The sequence below is a fragment of the Bos taurus genome, chromosome 8, assembly GCF_002263795.3.
Source record: "Bos taurus isolate L1 Dominette 01449 registration number 42190680 breed Hereford chromosome 8, ARS-UCD2.0, whole genome shotgun sequence".
In the NCBI taxonomy this organism is placed as follows: Eukaryota; Metazoa; Chordata; class Mammalia; order Artiodactyla; family Bovidae; genus Bos; species Bos taurus.
This window is the reverse complement of record NC_037335.1, coordinates 110362015-110380616: the sequence shown is the minus strand read 5'-3', so window position 1 is coordinate 110380616 and position 18602 is coordinate 110362015. Positions and strand designations below refer to the sequence as shown.

The 18602-nt window shown below is 43.7% G+C and overlaps 1 protein-coding gene across 3 annotated transcripts in view; it reads left to right on the top strand.

Moving 5' to 3' along the window:
- Positions 1-18602, top strand: part of C5 (complement C5) — a 97529-nt gene that overhangs the window by 55346 nt on the left and 23581 nt on the right. For all 3 annotated transcript variants that reach the window (XR_009495450.1, NM_001166616.1, XM_059889033.1), the window contains exons 22-28: positions 546-606; positions 6799-6888; positions 8214-8426; positions 8898-8973; positions 13170-13329; positions 15009-15104; positions 17496-17667. Coding sequence is in view for 2 of the 3 variants with exons in the window: in NM_001166616.1 (NP_001160088.1) it covers positions 546-606; positions 6799-6888; positions 8214-8426; positions 8898-8973; positions 13170-13329; positions 15009-15104; positions 17496-17667 (868 nt within the window). In the remaining variant the exon portion in view is untranslated. The remainder of the gene's footprint in view (positions 1-545; positions 607-6798; positions 6889-8213; positions 8427-8897; positions 8974-13169; positions 13330-15008; positions 15105-17495; positions 17668-18602) is intronic.

Genomic DNA, 18602 nt, shown 5'->3' with positions numbered 1-18602 from the left:
TCTTCATTCTCGGAGTTCTGTTTTCAGTCGTGAAATTCACTTCAGTGAGCATACATCACCTTATTTTGTGCAAGGCATGTTCTGCGTTCTGTGCATTTTGCATGGTGTTCCATGCACAGATCCTGGAGCCACACTGCCTGAGCTTGAATCCTGGCTCCACTACCCCCTAGCAGTGTGACACCGGATAAGTTTCTTGATCTCTCTGGTTGTCAATTTCCTCATATGTCATATGGGAGTAATAATAGCACTTACTTCATAGAGTATTTTTGAGGTTAGATGAGCTAATACATACAGAGCACTTAGATCAGTTACCTGACACATATAATAACTTCTATTTCAGTGTTTGCTCTGATTATCATGCACATGGCCAGAAACTTTGGTTCCCGGATGTATGCATATAAGTATTAAAGCATATTTTGCCTTGTCCAAAACATCCAATAAATAAAAAAAAATTTTAATTGGAAAAATAGTCACGTTGACCCAAGCATTCAAGTCGTATACGTTTAGTTCTGTTCTTAACTGGATGTTTTTTGCCTTTATTTTAGCCAGAAGGTGTCAAAAGGGAAAGCTATGCTGGTGTTACTCTGGATCCACAGGGTGTCTATGGTAGGCAAGATGGTTTTGTATTTTATATGTTGTCTTTTGCTCAAGAGAGATGTGTGACCTGAAACATGATTTTTAAAATGTTAAATGTCCAGAATCAGAAGTGTCCCCTTCTTGGTTTGCTGTCATTTCTGGCAGCCGTGCTAGAATCTGGATGGATTTAGAACAAAGGAAAACCCCATTGGTTGCGGTTTTGGTTTGTTTTTGGCCGCACTTGGCTGGGTTTGGAGAGCTTACTTCCCAGACTAGGGATCAAACCCAGGCAGTGAGAGTACTGACCCCCAACCACTGGACTGCCAGGGAATTCCCCAAATAACCCCGTTAGTTTTAAACGCAAAACATTGAAATAGTAACAGCAGCCTGACTTCCCTTATACATCAGTCATTTTATCCTTCATGATGATATTTTCTTATAGAACCATCAATCTAAAGAACACCCAAGAAAAAGTCATTTACGTTCTTAAATTTAACATGCTTATTTGAAAACACAGTAATGCTGATTACTTAACAAAGCCATTCCTCATTGTTCCTGCTTCCTTGCTTTCCCTCCAACTAAGATATTCTAAATGAAAGTTAGAACTGTGCAAGCATTTGAGCACTTAATCAAAGCCTAAATACACAGGTATTTATGAAATTTAGAATGTTCTCAGTTAACAGTTCTTTTCACCAAAAAAGACAGACTGCTGTAGTTCTTAATAAATGGTTAAAATTTGCCTATTATTGCATTGTATCATTTTTCTTTTCTTTCAGGGATACAGCAATAGGGAAAAAAAGTTTGTTTGTTTGTTTGTTTTAAATAAATCAAGACCACTATACTTAGAGTGATATTTCCTCTGGCAAAGCAAATAATTAATATTTACATTTCAAATCAGCCCAAATTGAATAAGGATGACTTCATGCAAACTTTTCTCTAATTTTATCTCCACACAAATTTCCTTCCACCCTGTGAAGGATCTATGGGGAGAGTTGCTGGTGGGGAGGGGGCGGTTGGGAGCGGATTTCTCTCCACACCAGCCTCCTCTGGGAGAATGGAAGGTTAGAGGAGCTCTCTGAGGCCAGATCGCCAGGGACCTGCTGCCTTAGGGCCGTGCCCCGAACATTCTGAGGTTCTGGCCTCATGTGGTCACGTCACACCTCAGAGCCAATGCTTCCTTTATCTTCTTTTCCTCTTCACCCTTAAGCCTACCACACTCACGTTACTGCAAACAGCTTTCCAAAGCAGCCCTGCCTTACCCATCCTAGGTGTGAACCTGAGGACCACAAGATGGCAGCGATCTTTTATCTGGGAGTAGATCTCTCCATCAAAAATCTTGGTTAAAAAAAGAATCTATGCTTCTTTCCAATCTCGTCATGTGACTTTTTTCCCTTGTTATTTTAGACAACTTGGATTCACGCACCTTTTATTACTTTCCAGAGTGCTAAAAAGGGTAAAGAGGACTATCAGTTCTTTCCAGTTTATTTCAAAGATTTTATTAAACACTTCTAATCTGTATATACTGGAGTTGGTATACCAGTATGATACCTTATGGGCTTCCCTGGTGGCTCAGCAGTGAAGAATTCACGTGTAATACAGGAGATACAGGAGACGTGGATTCATTCCCTGGGTTGGGAAGATCCCCTGGAGAAGAGCACGTCAGCCCACTCCAGCACTCTCGCCTGGAGAATCCCGGGGCAGAGGAACCTGGTGGGCTACAGTCCACAGGGCTGCACAGATGCAACTGAACAAGACACAAGTCGCCCGACCAGGGCGACTGAGCACACGTGCGCACATGATACTTTAGAGAGGTTGTTTTTTTTTTAAAGGCTAAAAAAACTTTGGAAAAGTAAACAGACAATAATGGTCAAGGAAATCTGAGGAAAATACCAATGAGAGAGAATGAGGCATCAAAACAAATTGCAAAGTAGTAGAAATTAAAATTATGTGACATCAGCTTAAAAAGAGACTAAACACAGAAACTCATAACACAAGACTAGCCTAGCCTTTGGTTCCTGCTTTCTCTGCCTGACAAGCTTTCTCCCCAATTCTTACCTTGGGTGCAAAGAGTTCAGCTCTTCAGCCCCCTCAGTCCCAGCACGTTGTCACCATCGGTCTGGACAGGGCCCTCCCGTGCTTTATTTCCTCATTCCTGACCCCCGCAACCACTTCCCTTTCTTCACATGCCCCCACTCTGATATGCTCGGTATATGTCTTTGAGTAAGGAAGTAAGGTTATTTCGTGTGTGTTTGGTTTTTTTCAACATATGAAAGGTGGTGTGCTATAGATCCTGTTCTAGTTACGTTTTTAAACTCAGTACTTTGTTTTAAACTAGTATTTCTATTGCTATGCATACATTTGATTCACTGCTTCTTACACAGTATTTCAGAGTATATTCTGTTACCAAACTCAAGTTCAGCTGCTTGCTGCTCAAAAGGCAATATTTTGAGAGGCAAATGTCAACAGAAAGGAAAGATGTTTTAATCAGAAAAGCTGGCAATCTGGCAAGAAAGTATACTCATGCCTGAAAGACCAACTCCAAAGATTCTGCTCAGCTATGACAGTTTTTTGGGCTTCATAGATGGCTCAGTGGTAAAGAATCCACCTGCAGTGCAGGAGATGCAGGTTCGATCCCTGGGATGGGAAGATTCCCTGGAGAAGGAAATGGCAACCCACTCCAGTATTCTTTCCTGGAAAATCTCATGGGACAGAGGAGCCTGGTGGGCTACAGTCCACGGAGTCTCAAAAGAGTCAGAGTCAGACACAACTTACCTACTAAACAATGGCAGTTTTTAAAGGAGAAGGGGGCAGAGTGTCAGTGAATCACGGAGGCAGGAGGTTGAGTTCTGCATCATTCTCCACTGTATGCAGACTGGCTGACTCTTTCTGGAGATGTTATCTCGCCCACATCATTTGTCTAGGTGTAGAGAGCTAGTCATTCTTTAAAAAAAAAAATTTTGTTTCATATTGGAGTATAATTGATTAACAATGTTGTGTCAGTTTCAAGTGTACAGCAAAGGGATTCAGTGACACATATATATGTATCCTTTTCAAATTATTTTCCCATTTAGGTTATTACAGAATATTGAGTGGAGTTCCCTGTGGAGCTGGTCATTCTCTAAACTGCTTAATTCTTCATTCTTGGTTCTTTTTATCCACAGGTTAGGCAAGAATCAATAGGTTAGGCAAGGCATGGTGTGCATTTCAGTTCAGTTCAGTCGCTCAGTCGTGTCCAACTCTGCAATCCCATGAATTGCAGCATGCCAGGCCTCCCTGTCCATCACCAACTCATTTAGGAGAGCACAATTTAGGAGTTAGGTTAAGCAGCCTAGTGATGTCATTCCTATAGTTGTTAATAGGTTCCTTTAAAGTTAGAGGGGGACACAAATGGGCAAACAGGAAAGGGGCATAAGAACTGCTGTCAATTCCCTATTGTCAAATATCATTCCATTTCTATGGGATCAGGGGTGACGGCCCATCTTCTGTAGTTTCTCCATGCTGACACAGAGCACCGTATTCTCAGAGTGAAATATGTCAACATGAGTCTGTAGCATCTCTGATGACAATCTTAGTTGCCTGCTTACATATATGGGCAGAGCAAGCTACAGTTATCTTGATGCCCACAAGATATAGTTTATTATGAACAATAATGTTAATCCCATTCTCTTGAAGCCAGATCTTGGAATTGTGCTAGCCAGACATTCAAGACTGCTCAAGATGGAGCCGCTTAGGTCATGGCTACAATCTGGCCATCACACAGTTTTTTACCCTCTGGTCCTAGTCACAGTATCTGTAAAACAGTTCAGGAACGTGCATCGGACACTTAGTCTGTGACCATTGTCTTAATCATCAACTACTCTTTTGTACTTGGTTGGGAGCGGGGGTCTGCAGGGCTCTGCTTGGTTCTGATTCCACCACCACTTTGCTCATCCACCTCCTGCTGACAGATTCCCCACCACCATCAACAGTGCTGCAGTGAACATCCTTTTTCATCCCCCTTTACAGATCTGTGTGAGCATTTATCTGGTCTGTTTCTCAGAGTTGAACTGCTGGGTCAAAGGGCATATGCATATAGAATATCATTTCCTTCTGTCACACTGCTCCTCAGAATGGCTCTACTATTTACACCTCCACCAGCACTGCATGAGGATTCTTTTCATTCCACGCCCACTCACCTCTAAAATGTGCCACTTTTGAGGGGCATAAAGCAGTAGCTCATTATTGTTTAATCTATAACTCTTCTGAATACGATGATATCTAAACATCTATTCAAACGCTCGCTGGCCACTTGGGCTTCCCATCTGTGAATCACCTATTCCTATCTTTTGCATTTTCTCTATTTTCCACTCGGGTTTTCCCGTCTATTTCTGGTTGGTTTTTGTCTCCAGTGTACTTCTTTGAGCAGTAACGAACTTCAGTGGGTTTTGAACAGGAACCCTTTATTCTGATATAGTCAGATTCATTATAATTTCACTTTACAGTCATATATCTTAGCTCACAAGAACACTGTTGTGTATTTTGTCCCCTTGGCTTTACAGATTTAACTTTTACATGTTTTAATCTCTCTGGAATCTGCCTTTATATGTGATGCCTTGATGGATCTTTTTTATGACCTCTGACAGGAGTAAAATTGACTTCCCTAATATTTAGTTTTCTCTTCTGTGCCTTTTCCATTTGGTAGAAGAGTTGCTAACGAGAACTGAAATAGTCAAGGGCAAATATCAATGGAAAAAAATCGTGGAGAATCAAATCTAAATAATCTCAAACAAGCTACTGTCATAAGTACTGTAAAAGGAGCACAAACTCTTTGCCAGGCTCTTTGTTCTTATTATTTTTATCTTCACAAAAACCCTTTGAGGAAAATATTATTATTTCTGTTTCACTGGTGAGCAAGCCAAGGCATAGCAAGGTTCTGTCTTGCCCAGTGTCACATTCTGGAATGAGCTCTTTGTGAACTCAATGCTCTTTCAACCACAATGAGATACTCGCAAATGCCCCTCACTCAGTGTTACTTTAACATTATATCCTTGGCATTTATCAAAGGTTAAAACTTACCTGAAGAACATTCCTGTTCTTGTCTCTTTCGCCAGGCGGTTTGGCTATTAAATTATAAAATGTCGCTTTATTTTCTTTAGCATCTGCCATGTCCCAGGGACTAAGTGCTTGGGACTATAGCATTCAAGATGGTTCCAGCCCTCAAACTGCTTTCTTAGCAGGACAAGTGGAGAAGTCTCTTTGCCGTGACTACTACGGACTCTGCAGTAAAACCTCCTGAGCTCAGATGCAGCTTCATCTGTGCTAGCTCTGTGACCTTGAGCAACTTGCTTTCTAAGCCTCATTTTCTCATCTACAAAATTAAAAGAATAAGAATAGACCCAGTACACAGGGTTGCTGTGAGGATCCATTATAAAAAGCACACAAAGAGCTCAGTCGTATGCTTGGTTCTCTATCAGTAGGATGACAAATACTACCATTTCTATGAGATAAGCCACTGATTGCAGTAGAAAATGCTCTGACACAGGCATGCTTAAACTTGGGGGCTTCCCTGGTGGCTCAGACAGTAGATAATCTGCCTGCAACACAGGAGACTGGGATTTGATCCCTGGCTCAGGAAGATCCCCTGGAGAATGGAATGGCTACCCACTCCAGTATTCTTTCTCCTTTTTTAATTTATTTTTTTAAATTGAAGGATAATTGCTTTACAGCATTTTGTTGTTTTATGTCAAACCTCAACATGAATCAGCCATAGGTATTGCCTGGGAAATCCCACAGACAGAGGAGCCTGGAGGGCTACAGTCCATAGGGTCGCAAAGAGTCAGACACGACAGAAGCGACTAAAAAAAGAAAATTGTACAGAGAGAAAAAGTGTCTAAGTTAGATGGAGAGGAAAAGGTGGAAAGGATTTCAGGGCATGCTTCCCAATGGAGTTAATCTTCACATTTCCTTGACTAAGGATTATATGTTAGTTATTTTTAGATTTCAGTTCCGAGAACAATTTTCTCTCTTTGGACAAAATGGCATGCTCCCTCTTACTGGTGAAAAAGATTTACATAACCTATTTATTTCCTATCCTGTAATGACCAGGAAGTTTGAAGTCAACTTTAATGCTTTATTTAATGAGATTATGTAAGCCTAGGGTTTGATCAAAATCTTTGATTATTTTTAACTTCCCTTTTAAATTTTAATACTGTGATTATAAAAGAGTCTTTTTTTTTTTTTCAGGCATCATTAGCAGGCGAAAGGAGTTCCCATACAGGATACCATTAAATATGGTCCCCAAAACAAAAGTCAAAAGAACTGTGAGTATAAAAGGTAAATTAACCAGTGCCATTTTTATTTCTTATTTCACTGTGTTTCAAACAAAAGTCAAGTATTCTCATGACTTTCCCATTTCTCCTCTTCTCTACTCAGTTGCATATCCAACGGGGGCTCTGGGAGTGCCCTGTTCCTGCCCTCACATTCACTTCCCCAAGCTCACTTTCAGCTCTCTTCTTCCAGGGGCTTGATTTCATGGAGATTCATGCTCCCATGATGGAGGGGGGGGGGGGGCTGTCACTGGCCCAAAGACTTCTCTAACATGAGAGTGCAGCTGCGTCCAGATTTAAAGGACTTTCTATGATCCAAGTGGGCAGTCTTAGTCCAGAAACAGTTGCATGCCCTGCAAATGGCCCCAGGAAAGCAGCTCTGGGGCCATCTGTAGCACTGGTGTTTTTAGTGGGCTTTATCCCTGGCCTCCAGCCTTTAAAAATTCAAGGACTTATCATCACAAGAATAGAATGTCCTGACTACATTTTATCTCAGATAAAAGCTTGGAATCACAGAATGTTAGTACTGGAAAGGACCTTTCTAAGCATGCCCCACCCTGTTGTTGGATATATAAGAGAGTGGTTTTCCCAGGTCTCACGATGAGATATAGACAGAGCCCTCATGGCATTCACAGAGCGTTCACAGTTCAGACTCTTGGCTTTGCACTGGGGAAGTGATTGATTCATAGGGTTTATGATATCTAAAGCTATCACGTTGAAAGTGAAAGTGAAGTCGCTCAGTCGTGTCCAACTCTTTTCAACCCATGGACTCTAGCCCACCAAGCTCCTCCGTCCATGGGATTCTCCAGGCAACAATACTGGAGTGGGTTGCCATTTCCTTCTCCAGGGGATCTCCCTGACCCAGGGATCGAACCCAGGTCTCCCACATTGCAGGCAGGCGCTTTAACCTCTGCGCCACCAGGGAAGCCCTTAAATACAAGAATCAGAGATTTCAAGGGAGGAAAGGAAGCCAGGTTGAAAGAAGAAGCGGGAGGAAGCAGGAAAGGGAGGCGAAAGGGGTGGCCTTATCACTTTGAATGGCAACTAACTTGCCTTTTCCAGTAGGCTATAATCCGGCCACTGTATTACATACACCATCTTACCTCCATGTCACGGTGGTATGTTTAGGCCTGGTGTTTCTTTAAATACAACTGTCTAATCAGATATTTTTCCCTCTCCCCAGTTCTGAGAAGAAATTCAACTGCTTAGATTAAAAAGGAAAGAATAAGGACGGTTGCTCTTATCGCCACTGAAAATGTACCCTTACTCAGAAGCTGGTAAAAGCTGAGCGTATCTACTTTGATTTTTTGTTTGTGTGCTTGTTTGTTTCAGGACTGCTTATAGGCGAGATCATGTCTGCAGTCCTGAGTCAGGAAGGCATTGATAGTCTTACCCGCCTCCCCAAAGGCAACGCAGAGGCGGAGCTGATGAGCGTGGTCCCAGTGTTCTATGTTTATCACTACCTGGAGGCGGGACATAATTGGGACATCTTTTCTACGAACTCATTAACTCAAAAACAGAACCTGAAGACAAAATTAAAAGAAGGTAAAAGAAAATCTGTTTCACATATTGTACATTAAAATCTTGTGATTTTTTTAAGCTAAAATTTGATTAAACTAATATTTAAGTTATGAATTACACAAAACCTTAGTTGTAAAAACACTTCCGCCAAAAAAAAAAACAAAAAACCATGAGGCGGACTCTGTTACACAAATAAATACCGTTTGCTGCAGCGTTTTGGCTTAACTTACTGAAACGCCTGGATGCGAGACAAGACACCTGGATTCCAAACTCTGCAGAGCACTTCCTTCCTTCTTGAATGAGCTCAGAATGTTCTGCTTGATAATTCCCAGCTCAAGCGATGCATATACCTCCTTTGAGAAGCTCAGTGTTGGCCACAAAGCATACGTTCACTGCCCAACACCGGAGGAAGCTTACCTTTCCCAGGGGCTCATACTGCGCTGAGTAGAGACGGGGCTCACTGAAGCTCTGTGTTCTTTTCCTGCTGCCTCTTAGGGATGGTGAGCATCATGTCCTTCAGAAATGCTGACTATTCCTACAGCATGTGGAAGGGTGGCAGTGCTAGCACTTGGTAAGTGGAACGTTTTGACTTGTGTTTTCACACAGTAGTGAACTAGAGAATAACAACTCTAATGGGCGCTCCGTCCAGCGGCTCAGGCTGAGACGCCTAGTCGTCTTTCACTTGCAAGCCTCATGTGACCCAGCAAATACTTTTGGCTGCACCTGCAAAGTACATCCTGAACCTGACTGCTGTTGCGTTGCTTAGTCACTAGTTCCCATCAGACCCTTTGTGACTCCGTGGACTGTAGCCCTCAGGGCTCCTCTGTCCATGGGATTTCCCAGGCAAGAGTACTGCAGTGGGTTGCCATGTCCTTCTCCAGGGGATCTTTCTGAATCAGGGACTGAACCCGTGTCTCCTGCATTGGCAGGTGGATTCTTTACCTCAGAGCCACCAGGGAAGCCCTGAACTTGACTACTTCTCACTAACACCAACATGCCACCCGGGTCCAGGCCATTCTCATCTCTGACTTGGGTTATGACCTTAGCGGCCTCTGGTCTCTCAGCCTCAACCCTGTCTCCTCTTCAGTCTGTACTCAGCACAGCAGCCAGAGTGAGTCTGTTAGAGCATAAGTGTGGTCACATCACTCAAAACCGTTCAGAAGTGTCCCGTCTTACCCAGGGTAAAACCCAGACTTCTTACTATGATCTACAAGACCCCGCGTGATCTAGTGACACCTCACCTCTCTGACCACGTCCCCCGCTACTCTCTTTCACCCCACCCGAGCCCCACTGGCCTTCTTGCTGTTCCTTGAACCTGCTGACCACGCTTCCACCTCAGAGCCTCTGCACTGACTGTGCCCTGTTCCCTCTCGTCTGGGGAATACTCTCCGCCAGGTGTCAGCGAGGCAGGCTCCCCCCTCTCCCTCAAGCCTTTACCAAGAGTCACCTCCTCAGTGAGGGCTCTAGTAATCATTCTATCTAAAATTACATCCCATTCCAGTACATCATTTACTTTACTTCCTCCTATTCTCCTAAAAATGTATCCCTAACACTCTCCTTATCTCCTTATTGTCTGTCTGGTCACTAGAATGTACGCTCCACAGAGGCAGTTTCAAGTATTCCTGGTGCCTGGTACTGGAGGTGCTGAGCAAGTACTTATTCAGTGGGCACTATACCTTCCAAAGTTCTGATGATCTGAGGGAAAGACAGTCTCAGTCAGTAAATCTGAATTGTTTCTGTTGTTCTATTCAATTGCTAAGTCGTGTCCAGTTCTTTGGGACCCTATGAACTGCAGCACTCCAGGCTTCTCTGTCCTTCACTATCTCCTGGAATTTGCCGAAATTCCTGTCCACCGAGTTGGCGACGCTATCTAATTATCTCATCTTCTGCCGCACCCTTCTCCTTTTGTCTTCAATTTTTCCCAGCATCAGGGTCTTTTCCAGTGAGTTGGCTCTTCATCAGGTGGCTAAAATATTGGAGTTTCAGCTTCAGCATCAGCCCTTCCAATGACACCCAGGACTGATCTCCTTTAGGATGGACTGGTTGGATCTCCTTGCAGTCCGAGGTACTCTCAAGAGTCTTCTCCAACACCACAGTTCAAAAGCATCAATTCTTTGGTGCTCAGCCTTCTTCACAGTCCAACTCTCACATCCATACATGACCACTGGAAAAACCATAGCCTTGACTAGATGGACCTTTGTTGACAAAGTAATGTCTCTGCTTTTTAATATGCTATCTAGGTTGGTCATAACTTTCCTTCCAAGGAGTAAGTGTCTTTTAATTTCATGGCTGCAGTCACCATCTGCAGTGATTTTCGAGCCCCAAAAAGTAAACTCAGCCACTGCTTCCGCTGTTTCCCCATCTATTTGCCATGAAGTGATGGGACTGGATGCCGTGAGCTTAGTTTTCTGAATGTTGAGCTTTAAGCCAACTTTTTCACTCTCTTCTTTGATTTTCATCAAGACGCTCTTCAGTTCTTCTTCACTTTCTGCCTTAAGGGTGGTGTCATCTGCATATCTGAGGTTATTGATATTTCTCCTGGCAATCTTGATTCCAGCTTGTGCTTCATCCAGCCCAGCGTTTCTCATGATGTACTCTGCATATAAGTTAAATAAGCAGGGTGACAAGAAAAAGCCTTGACATACTCCTTTTCCTATTTGGAACCAGTCTGTTGTTCCATGTCCAGTTCTAACTGTTGCTTCCTGACCTGCATACAGATTTCTCAAGAGGCAGGTCAGGTGGTCTGGTATTCCCATCTCTTGAAGAATTTTCTACAGTATGTTTTGATCCACACAGTCAAAGGCTTTGGCATAGTCAATAAAGCAGAAATAGATGTTTTTCTGGAACTCTCTTGCTTTTTCCATGATCCAGCGGATGTTGGCAATTTGATCTCTGGTTCCTCAGCCTTTTCTAAACCCAGCTTGAACATCTGGAAGTTCATGGATCACGTATTGTTGAAGCCTGGCTTGGAGAATTTTGAGCATTACTTAACTAGCATGTGAGATGAGTGCAATTTTGTAGTAGTTTGAGCATTCTTTAGCATTGCTTTTCTTTGAGACTGGAATAAAAACTGACCTTTTCCAGTCCTGTGGCCATTGCTGAGTTTTCCAAATGTGCTGGCATATTGAGTGCAGCACTTTCATAACATCATCTTCTAGGATTTGAAATAGCTCAACTGGAATTCCATCATCTCCACTAGCTTTGTTCGTAGTGATGCTTTCTAAGGCCCACTTGACTTCACATTCCAGGATGTCTGGCTCTAAGTGAGTGATCACACCATCGTGATTATCTGGGTCGTGAAGACCTTTTTTGTACAGTTCTTCTGTGTATTCTTGCCATCTCTTCTTAATATCTTCTGCTTCTGTTAGGTCCATACCATTTCTGTCCTTTATTGTGCCCATCTTTGCATGAAATGTTCCCTTGGTATCTCTAATTTTCTTGAAGAGATCTCTAGTCTTTCCCATTCTGTTGTTTTCCTCTATTTCTTTGCATTGATCGCTGAGGAAGGCTTTATTATCTCTCCATGCTATTCTTTGGAACTCTGCATTAAAGTGGCTGTGAGGAGGCTTTACAAATAGCCATGAAAAGAAGAGAAGCAACAAGCAAAGGAGAAGGGGAATTTGAATATAGACAAAGGGGAATTTGAATATAGACCCATTTGAATATAGACAAAGATTTTTATATATATATATATATATATATATATGGCCAACACCTGAATACCCCAAAAAAATTTTTTTAGAAATACAGGGAAGATAAAAAATTAAAGAGAATAATATTCATTTTAAAAAGAAAAAGGAAAACAAAATTTTAAAGTAAGGGAGAGAGTGAAGTGGTCTGAGTCTCGGGGGTTTCTGGCCCCTGGGCTGCTGAGTGAAGGAATCAGAGAGGAGGAGAGGAGGTATAAGAGGCACCTGGGGTCATGAGGTCGATCCCCTTGGACAGTCTCTTCGGGAGTTAGTAGAGACTGAGCTGGTTTGTTTGGGGCAGTGCCAGTCGTCGCTCTGCTCGGGCTTCGTAGAGCGCAGGGGGCGGGAGCTGCTCTCTAGCTGAGGCACGGGGTTTCTCACTGTCGGTGCCCCTCTTGCTGCTGAGCACGGGCCGTAGGGCAGGCGGGCTCAGCAGTCCCGAGGAATGTGGGATCTTCCGGGCCAGGAATTGAACTTGTGTCCCCCGCCATGTCAGGTGGATTCTTAACCACTGGACCACCAGAGAAGTCTCCTGAACTTGTTTTTTGACTAAGTAATCATAATAAATAAAGCTTCCTTGAGAGGTAGCGAGTTCTCCATCAATGGTGTGACTCAAGGGGAAGCGAGATAAACACCCCCACGGGTATTAGGGAAGAGAATTCAGACCTCAGATGGGGATTGAGATCAGATAGCTTGTACAAATTTTACAATCTAGAATTTTATAATTTTGCTCCTCAGTATCTCATGTTTGTGAGTCAGTGCTTTGACTCTATTTGTTTGAACGCTATCCAACGTTAGAGAATAATTTTTGTATCATCAGGCATCAGTTTTCAGCTTGTACGCAGGCTAACAATGCTGCCCTCACAGAAGATGTGTTGCTTACCTTCGGTTGTTTTTGGAGATCTTCCTGATACCTTTCCTGATGTTTTGAAATAGTAACATCTTACTTCAGAATTGCGTGTTTTGAAATGTTTTTCTTTTCAAGAATAAACACTGTATGAACGAAAACACACTGCAGGTTGAAAGCCCAAAGGGCTTCAGTGTCTAAATGTTTATTTATTTGATTTTCATCCCAAAGGTTAACAGCTTTTGCTCTAAGAGTACTTGGACAAATAAGTAAATATGTAGATCAGAACCAAAATTCGATTTGTAATTCTTTATTGTGGCTGCTTGAGAAATGTCAGCTGGAAAATGGATCATTCAAGGAAAATTCCGACTATCAACCTGTGAAGTTACAGGTAAGGAAACCAAATGCACAGATGAACAATACTTGGATTTAAAAGTCTGAGTTGTGTTCTCATTCATTTTTAGAAGGGGAAAATATATGCAATCCTGCAAGAAACTTCTCTTGCGTACAGGCAAAGAATTTGAAAGGTCTTCTCATCCTGTTATTCAGATAATTCAAAATAGGTCAGATGAGTAGGATCGTGGGCATCTGGTGTCACAGGCGTTCGTGGGTCGCAGAGCACAAGCGCTGGAGCTCAGAGGGGTAAACGGGCCCTTTTGTCTACAAACACTCGGTACAAAGTCTGCACTTGAACTTCAAGGCCTTCTCACAGGTCAAGGCTGTAATTTGTTGTTGTGAAAGATGGAAGGGATCCTACGTACACTCTGTTAAAAAGAAGGTTAGAGTCAATTTATTAAGAAGTACAACAAAGTGTTGTTTCATATTGGAATCCACTTACATGTTTAAATTGCAAAATCTCTCCAAAATACTGCTACAGCATCTTCTACTCCTAGAATGTATTTTTTAGGATCCAACAGCTTTCCTTTATTTATTTTGCCTGCCCCAATCCAATCCCTTTCATGTCACAAGCGGCCTTCCTGGCTGACCGGGGTCCCATAATTAGGACCGATTAGGACTCCCACGAGAAGTGAGGGCAGCTGACATCATCTAGGTGCTATTTGAAAAGGAAGATACTACAACAATTTTTTTTTTTAATCCTACACATCTATCCAGCTGTTCACATCCATTCAACAACCATTCACGGAGCACCTGAAATGTGCTAGGGCCTCTTTGGGGAACCCTGAGGGTGGAAGAGTGGGAAGAATGGATGAGAGAGCACCCCTGCCACAAAGGAGCTCACACACTGGTAGGGAGAGCAGGGTACAGATACTAACAACTCTAATCAAGATTTAAGTTTATGTGTTCATTTATTTATTCACTAAATATGTACAGAATGTGTACAAAGTGCTACCTAGTAGGGATATAATAGTGAACAAAACAGGTATGGTCACTGAGGCCATGGCGATTGTTACCATCTAGCAGAAAAGTCAGACCTTAAGTGATTTCACGTGTGTGATTCACACTAAGAAAAGGCCGATACGGTTTCTTTGAAAGCAGGAGCTCTCACTTAGATTGGGGAAGTGAAAAAACGATTTGACCAGGTTCCTAGGAGCTAGGGAGGAGGGAGGCAGGCAGAAGGGTCCAAGTAGTGCAAGCAGCATGCCTGTCCTCTTGAAGTGGAGAGAGGGTGGTCCGTTCAAAGAGCTGGAGCCTAGAGGACTCAGGGGTGAGTGGCACAAGATGAAGCTGGAGAGATGAGTAGAAGGTCATCTCCTGGGAGGTCTTAGACACACTGCCTTGGAACGTCACTGCCCTAAGAGGAGAAAATATGGGAGGACAGAGGAAGAATCGGGCCTTGTAGAGGAGGTGGCCCTTTAACAGGGTCTTGAAGGAGAAGGTGAGCTTGAACGTGGTGAAGGGGTGTGAAGTGGAGCTCCAGGGTGGAGAGGTGGAGGAGAGAGAAGCAAGTGAAAGCATGTGAAACTCAGAGCTTTGAGAAGACGCCAGGGGCCCCGCTGGCCCGCATGAAGGGAGAGAGAGGGAGGGGAGGCCAAAGTGGAGAGTCAAGCCAGGTCATTTCGTTTGAAAGACACCATTTCACTCTCCTTTTAAAACATTGCTTGTTTTTAGGGGACCTTGCCTGTTGAAGCCCGAGAGAAGACTTTGTATCTCACAGCCTTTGCTGTGATTGGCATTAGAAAGGCTTTTGATATATGCCCCTTGGAGGTAAGTGTTTTCTTTCTCCAACACCCATCTGTTTCTGTACCATATTCGGGGAACAGAGCGGGGGATAGGGCGGGGGCTTGAAAATAACCTGAACTCCAGAATTTAAGGAGTTCTGAAGCATGATAGGTACTAAAGAGCGTCTAGTCCAACCCACTCATTGACAGCTGAGAAAACCGGGGCCTGTAAGGAAGGTGAATTTAATTGTCGCATGTCACAAGATACTGAATTGTAGACCTGTGATTAGAATAAATGACTTCTGATTGTGATGAGAAGACGACCCCATGTCCCTGGGATCCTACTCTTGCCCCTGCTAACTCTTACTCTACGTATGGGACTGTTCTTTTATTACATGGAATCAGTTCAGTTCAATTCAGTTGCTCAGTTTTGTCCGACTCTTTGCAACCCCATGGACTGCAGCACACCAGACTTCCCTGTCCATCACTAACTCCCAGAGCTTACTCAAACTCATGTCCATTGAGTCAGTGATGCCATCCAACCATCTCATCCTCTGTCGTCCCCTTCTCCTCCTGCCTTCAGTCTTTCCCAGCATCAGGGTCTTTTCCAAGGACTCAGCTCTTGGCATCAGGTGGCCAAAGGATGGACTCACATGGAGTACTGAGCGCTCAAGTACTCTGGGTCTCAGAACTGCTAAGGACACCCCTGCCGTGCTTTCTGCCTGGGGCTGTGCTGTTCATTTGCTTGGAAGCTGAGGGGAGAAAGGAGAGGATCCACTTAAGTGAATCAACGTAGACGATTCTAAAGATGAACAGAAGTGAGATCCTGATCTGGGAAGTAGATTAGACCTGTCCTTCAAACCAGCTGACAGAACCGAGATGGAAAAACCCAAGGGGACTGGTAGGACTTGAACCACAAAATGAAATCAGTTTTTCGTTTAGTTCAGGAGAATTGTTATATGTGTGTGCCGTTGTTATTGTTTAGTTGCTAAGTCGTGTCTGACTCTTTGTGACCCCATGGACTGTGGCCCACCAGGCTCCTCTGTCCATGGGATTCTCCAGGCAAGAATATTGGAGTGGGTTGCCATTTCCTTCTCCAGGGGACCTTCCTGACCTAGGGGTTGAACCCACATCTCTGCATCAGCAGGTGGATCCTTTAGCACTAAGCCACCAGGGAAGCCCTAAATATATATATATATGCATGCGTGCATGCTAAGTCACTTCAGTCGTATCTGACTCCTTGTGACCCTATGGCCTATAGCCTGCCAGGCTCCTCTGTCCATGGCAGGCTATAGGCCATAGGAGAATCCATGGGATTCTCCAGGCAAGAATACTGGAGTGGGTTGCCCTGCCCTCCTCCAGGGGATCTTCATGACCCAGGGATCAAACCTGCATCTCTTACATCTCCTGTGTGTGTATACGCACACACATATATATAAACACATGTGGGGCTTCCCGGTGGCTCAGTGATAGAGAATCTGCTTGCAATGCAGGAGACACAGGAGACATGGGTTCAATTCTCAATCAACAAATAATTCTCAATCAGCAAACACATATGTATACGTGGTGGCACTAGTGACCAGAACCCACCCGCCAATGCAGGAGACGTAAGAGATGCGGGTGTGATCCCTGGGTTGGGAAGATCCCCTGGAGGAGGGCATGGCAGCTCACTCCAGTATTCCCGCCTAGAGAATCCCATGGACAGAGGAGCCTGGCAGGCCATAGTCCATAGGGTTGCAAAGACTCAGACATGACTGAAGCAACTCAGCATGTACATATATATATTCAACAAGACAAAATAATCAACAAGTAACATTGCCAGTACCTGGTGGTATGTGAGTGAGAGACAGATGGAGCTGGCGAGAAGGTGCCAGACGAGGAGTCAGAAATATTGCACCATACTGCCTCCTCATCCACTTATCCAAAATAACTATTTCAGTTGTCTGCAGGCAGAGGCATAGAGATTATTTTCCCAGGAATCCTTAGGATCAAAAAGCACTTTGGCAGCTTGGCTGTTTTTTTGCTGCTGATGGTTTTCTTTAGTAGAACTTCTGAAAATGTGACTCTGTCTCAGCTCTGCTGGATGCAGCAGGATGAAGAAAGCCATGTCTGTACTTGATGCTGCTTCTTCCCAGAGGCCAGGTCTGACATGGGAAGCAGAAACTAAATGGAAAAACCTCTACCGAGGAGGGAGGCTTCAGAAGCAAAAACTTAAACCGATTTGGACAATCTTATTTTCATTTTCCAGGTTACCCTCTGCTCCTTCTCCCAGAAGGACTTGCCTCAGGGAAACACCATCCATTTCCACTAGGTCATTTTCCTTTCTACCCTTCATCTTGCCTGCAACCTGGGGTGGTGCAACCTGGGGGTAGACCCCATCAGTTGGTAGGTCAAATCTTGTCAAAGAAACTTAGGTATCTTCTGCTCTTGTTTCCAGAAAATCAGCACGGCTGTAAGTAAAGCTGACATCTTTCTGCATGAAAATGCCCTCTCATCCCAGAGTGCTTTTACACTGGCCATCGCTGCTTACGCTCTTTCCCTAGGAGATAAAGCACACCCGCAGTTTCGTGCAATTGTCTCTGCTCTGAAGAGGAAAGCTTTCGTCAAAGGTATGACTCGTTTCTGGCATTTGTTCATCAAGTGTCCAATAAGCACATTGTTGAGTTATTCAGTCATGTCTGACTTTTTGTGACCCCATGGACTGTGGCCCACCAGGCTCCTCTGTCCATGGGATTCTCCAGGCAAGAATACTGGAGTGGGTTGCCCTGCCCTCCTCCAGGGGATCTTCATGACCCAGGGATCAAACCTGCATCTCACCAGGCCTCCCTGTCCTTCACTATCTCCTGGAGCTTGCTCAAACTCATGTCCATTGAGTCAGTAATGCCATCCAACCATTTCATCCTCTGTTGCCTCCTTCTCCTCCTGCCTTCAATCTTTCCCAGCATCAGGGTTTTGTCCAATGAGTCAGTTCTTCACATCAGGTGGCCCAAGTATTGGAGCTTCAGATTTAGCATCAGTCCTTCCAGTGAATATTCAGGGTTGATTTCCTTTAGGATTGACTGGTTTGATCTTCTTTCTGACCAAGGGGCTCTCAAGAGACTTCTCCAACACCACAGTTCAAAGGTCAATTCTTTGGCGCTCAGCCTTCTTTATGGTCCAAATAAACATGTAGCCTCTGCTAATTCTGGGAAAAGTGGGTGCATGCAAAGTAGAGTGAGACAGAATCCCCGCCCTCAAGGAACAAAGACAGCATGATACAATGTAATAAGCCCTACTATTCATGTATTTAGTCACTCATTCAGCACATATTTATGCATTCCTTAATTCAAAAAATGTGTATGGAGTGCCTCCTACGTACCAGGCTTTGTTCTAGGCTCTGGGGATAAAGCAACAGACAAAAAAGAAAAAAGTCCAGGCCTTCATGAAATTTATATTCTGTTCAATGAGAGAACATGATTAATAACTAAAACATTGCATATAGTGACTATTCAGTGATACAGTAACCTATTTAGTGATGACTGATATGAAGAAAAATAAAGCAAGG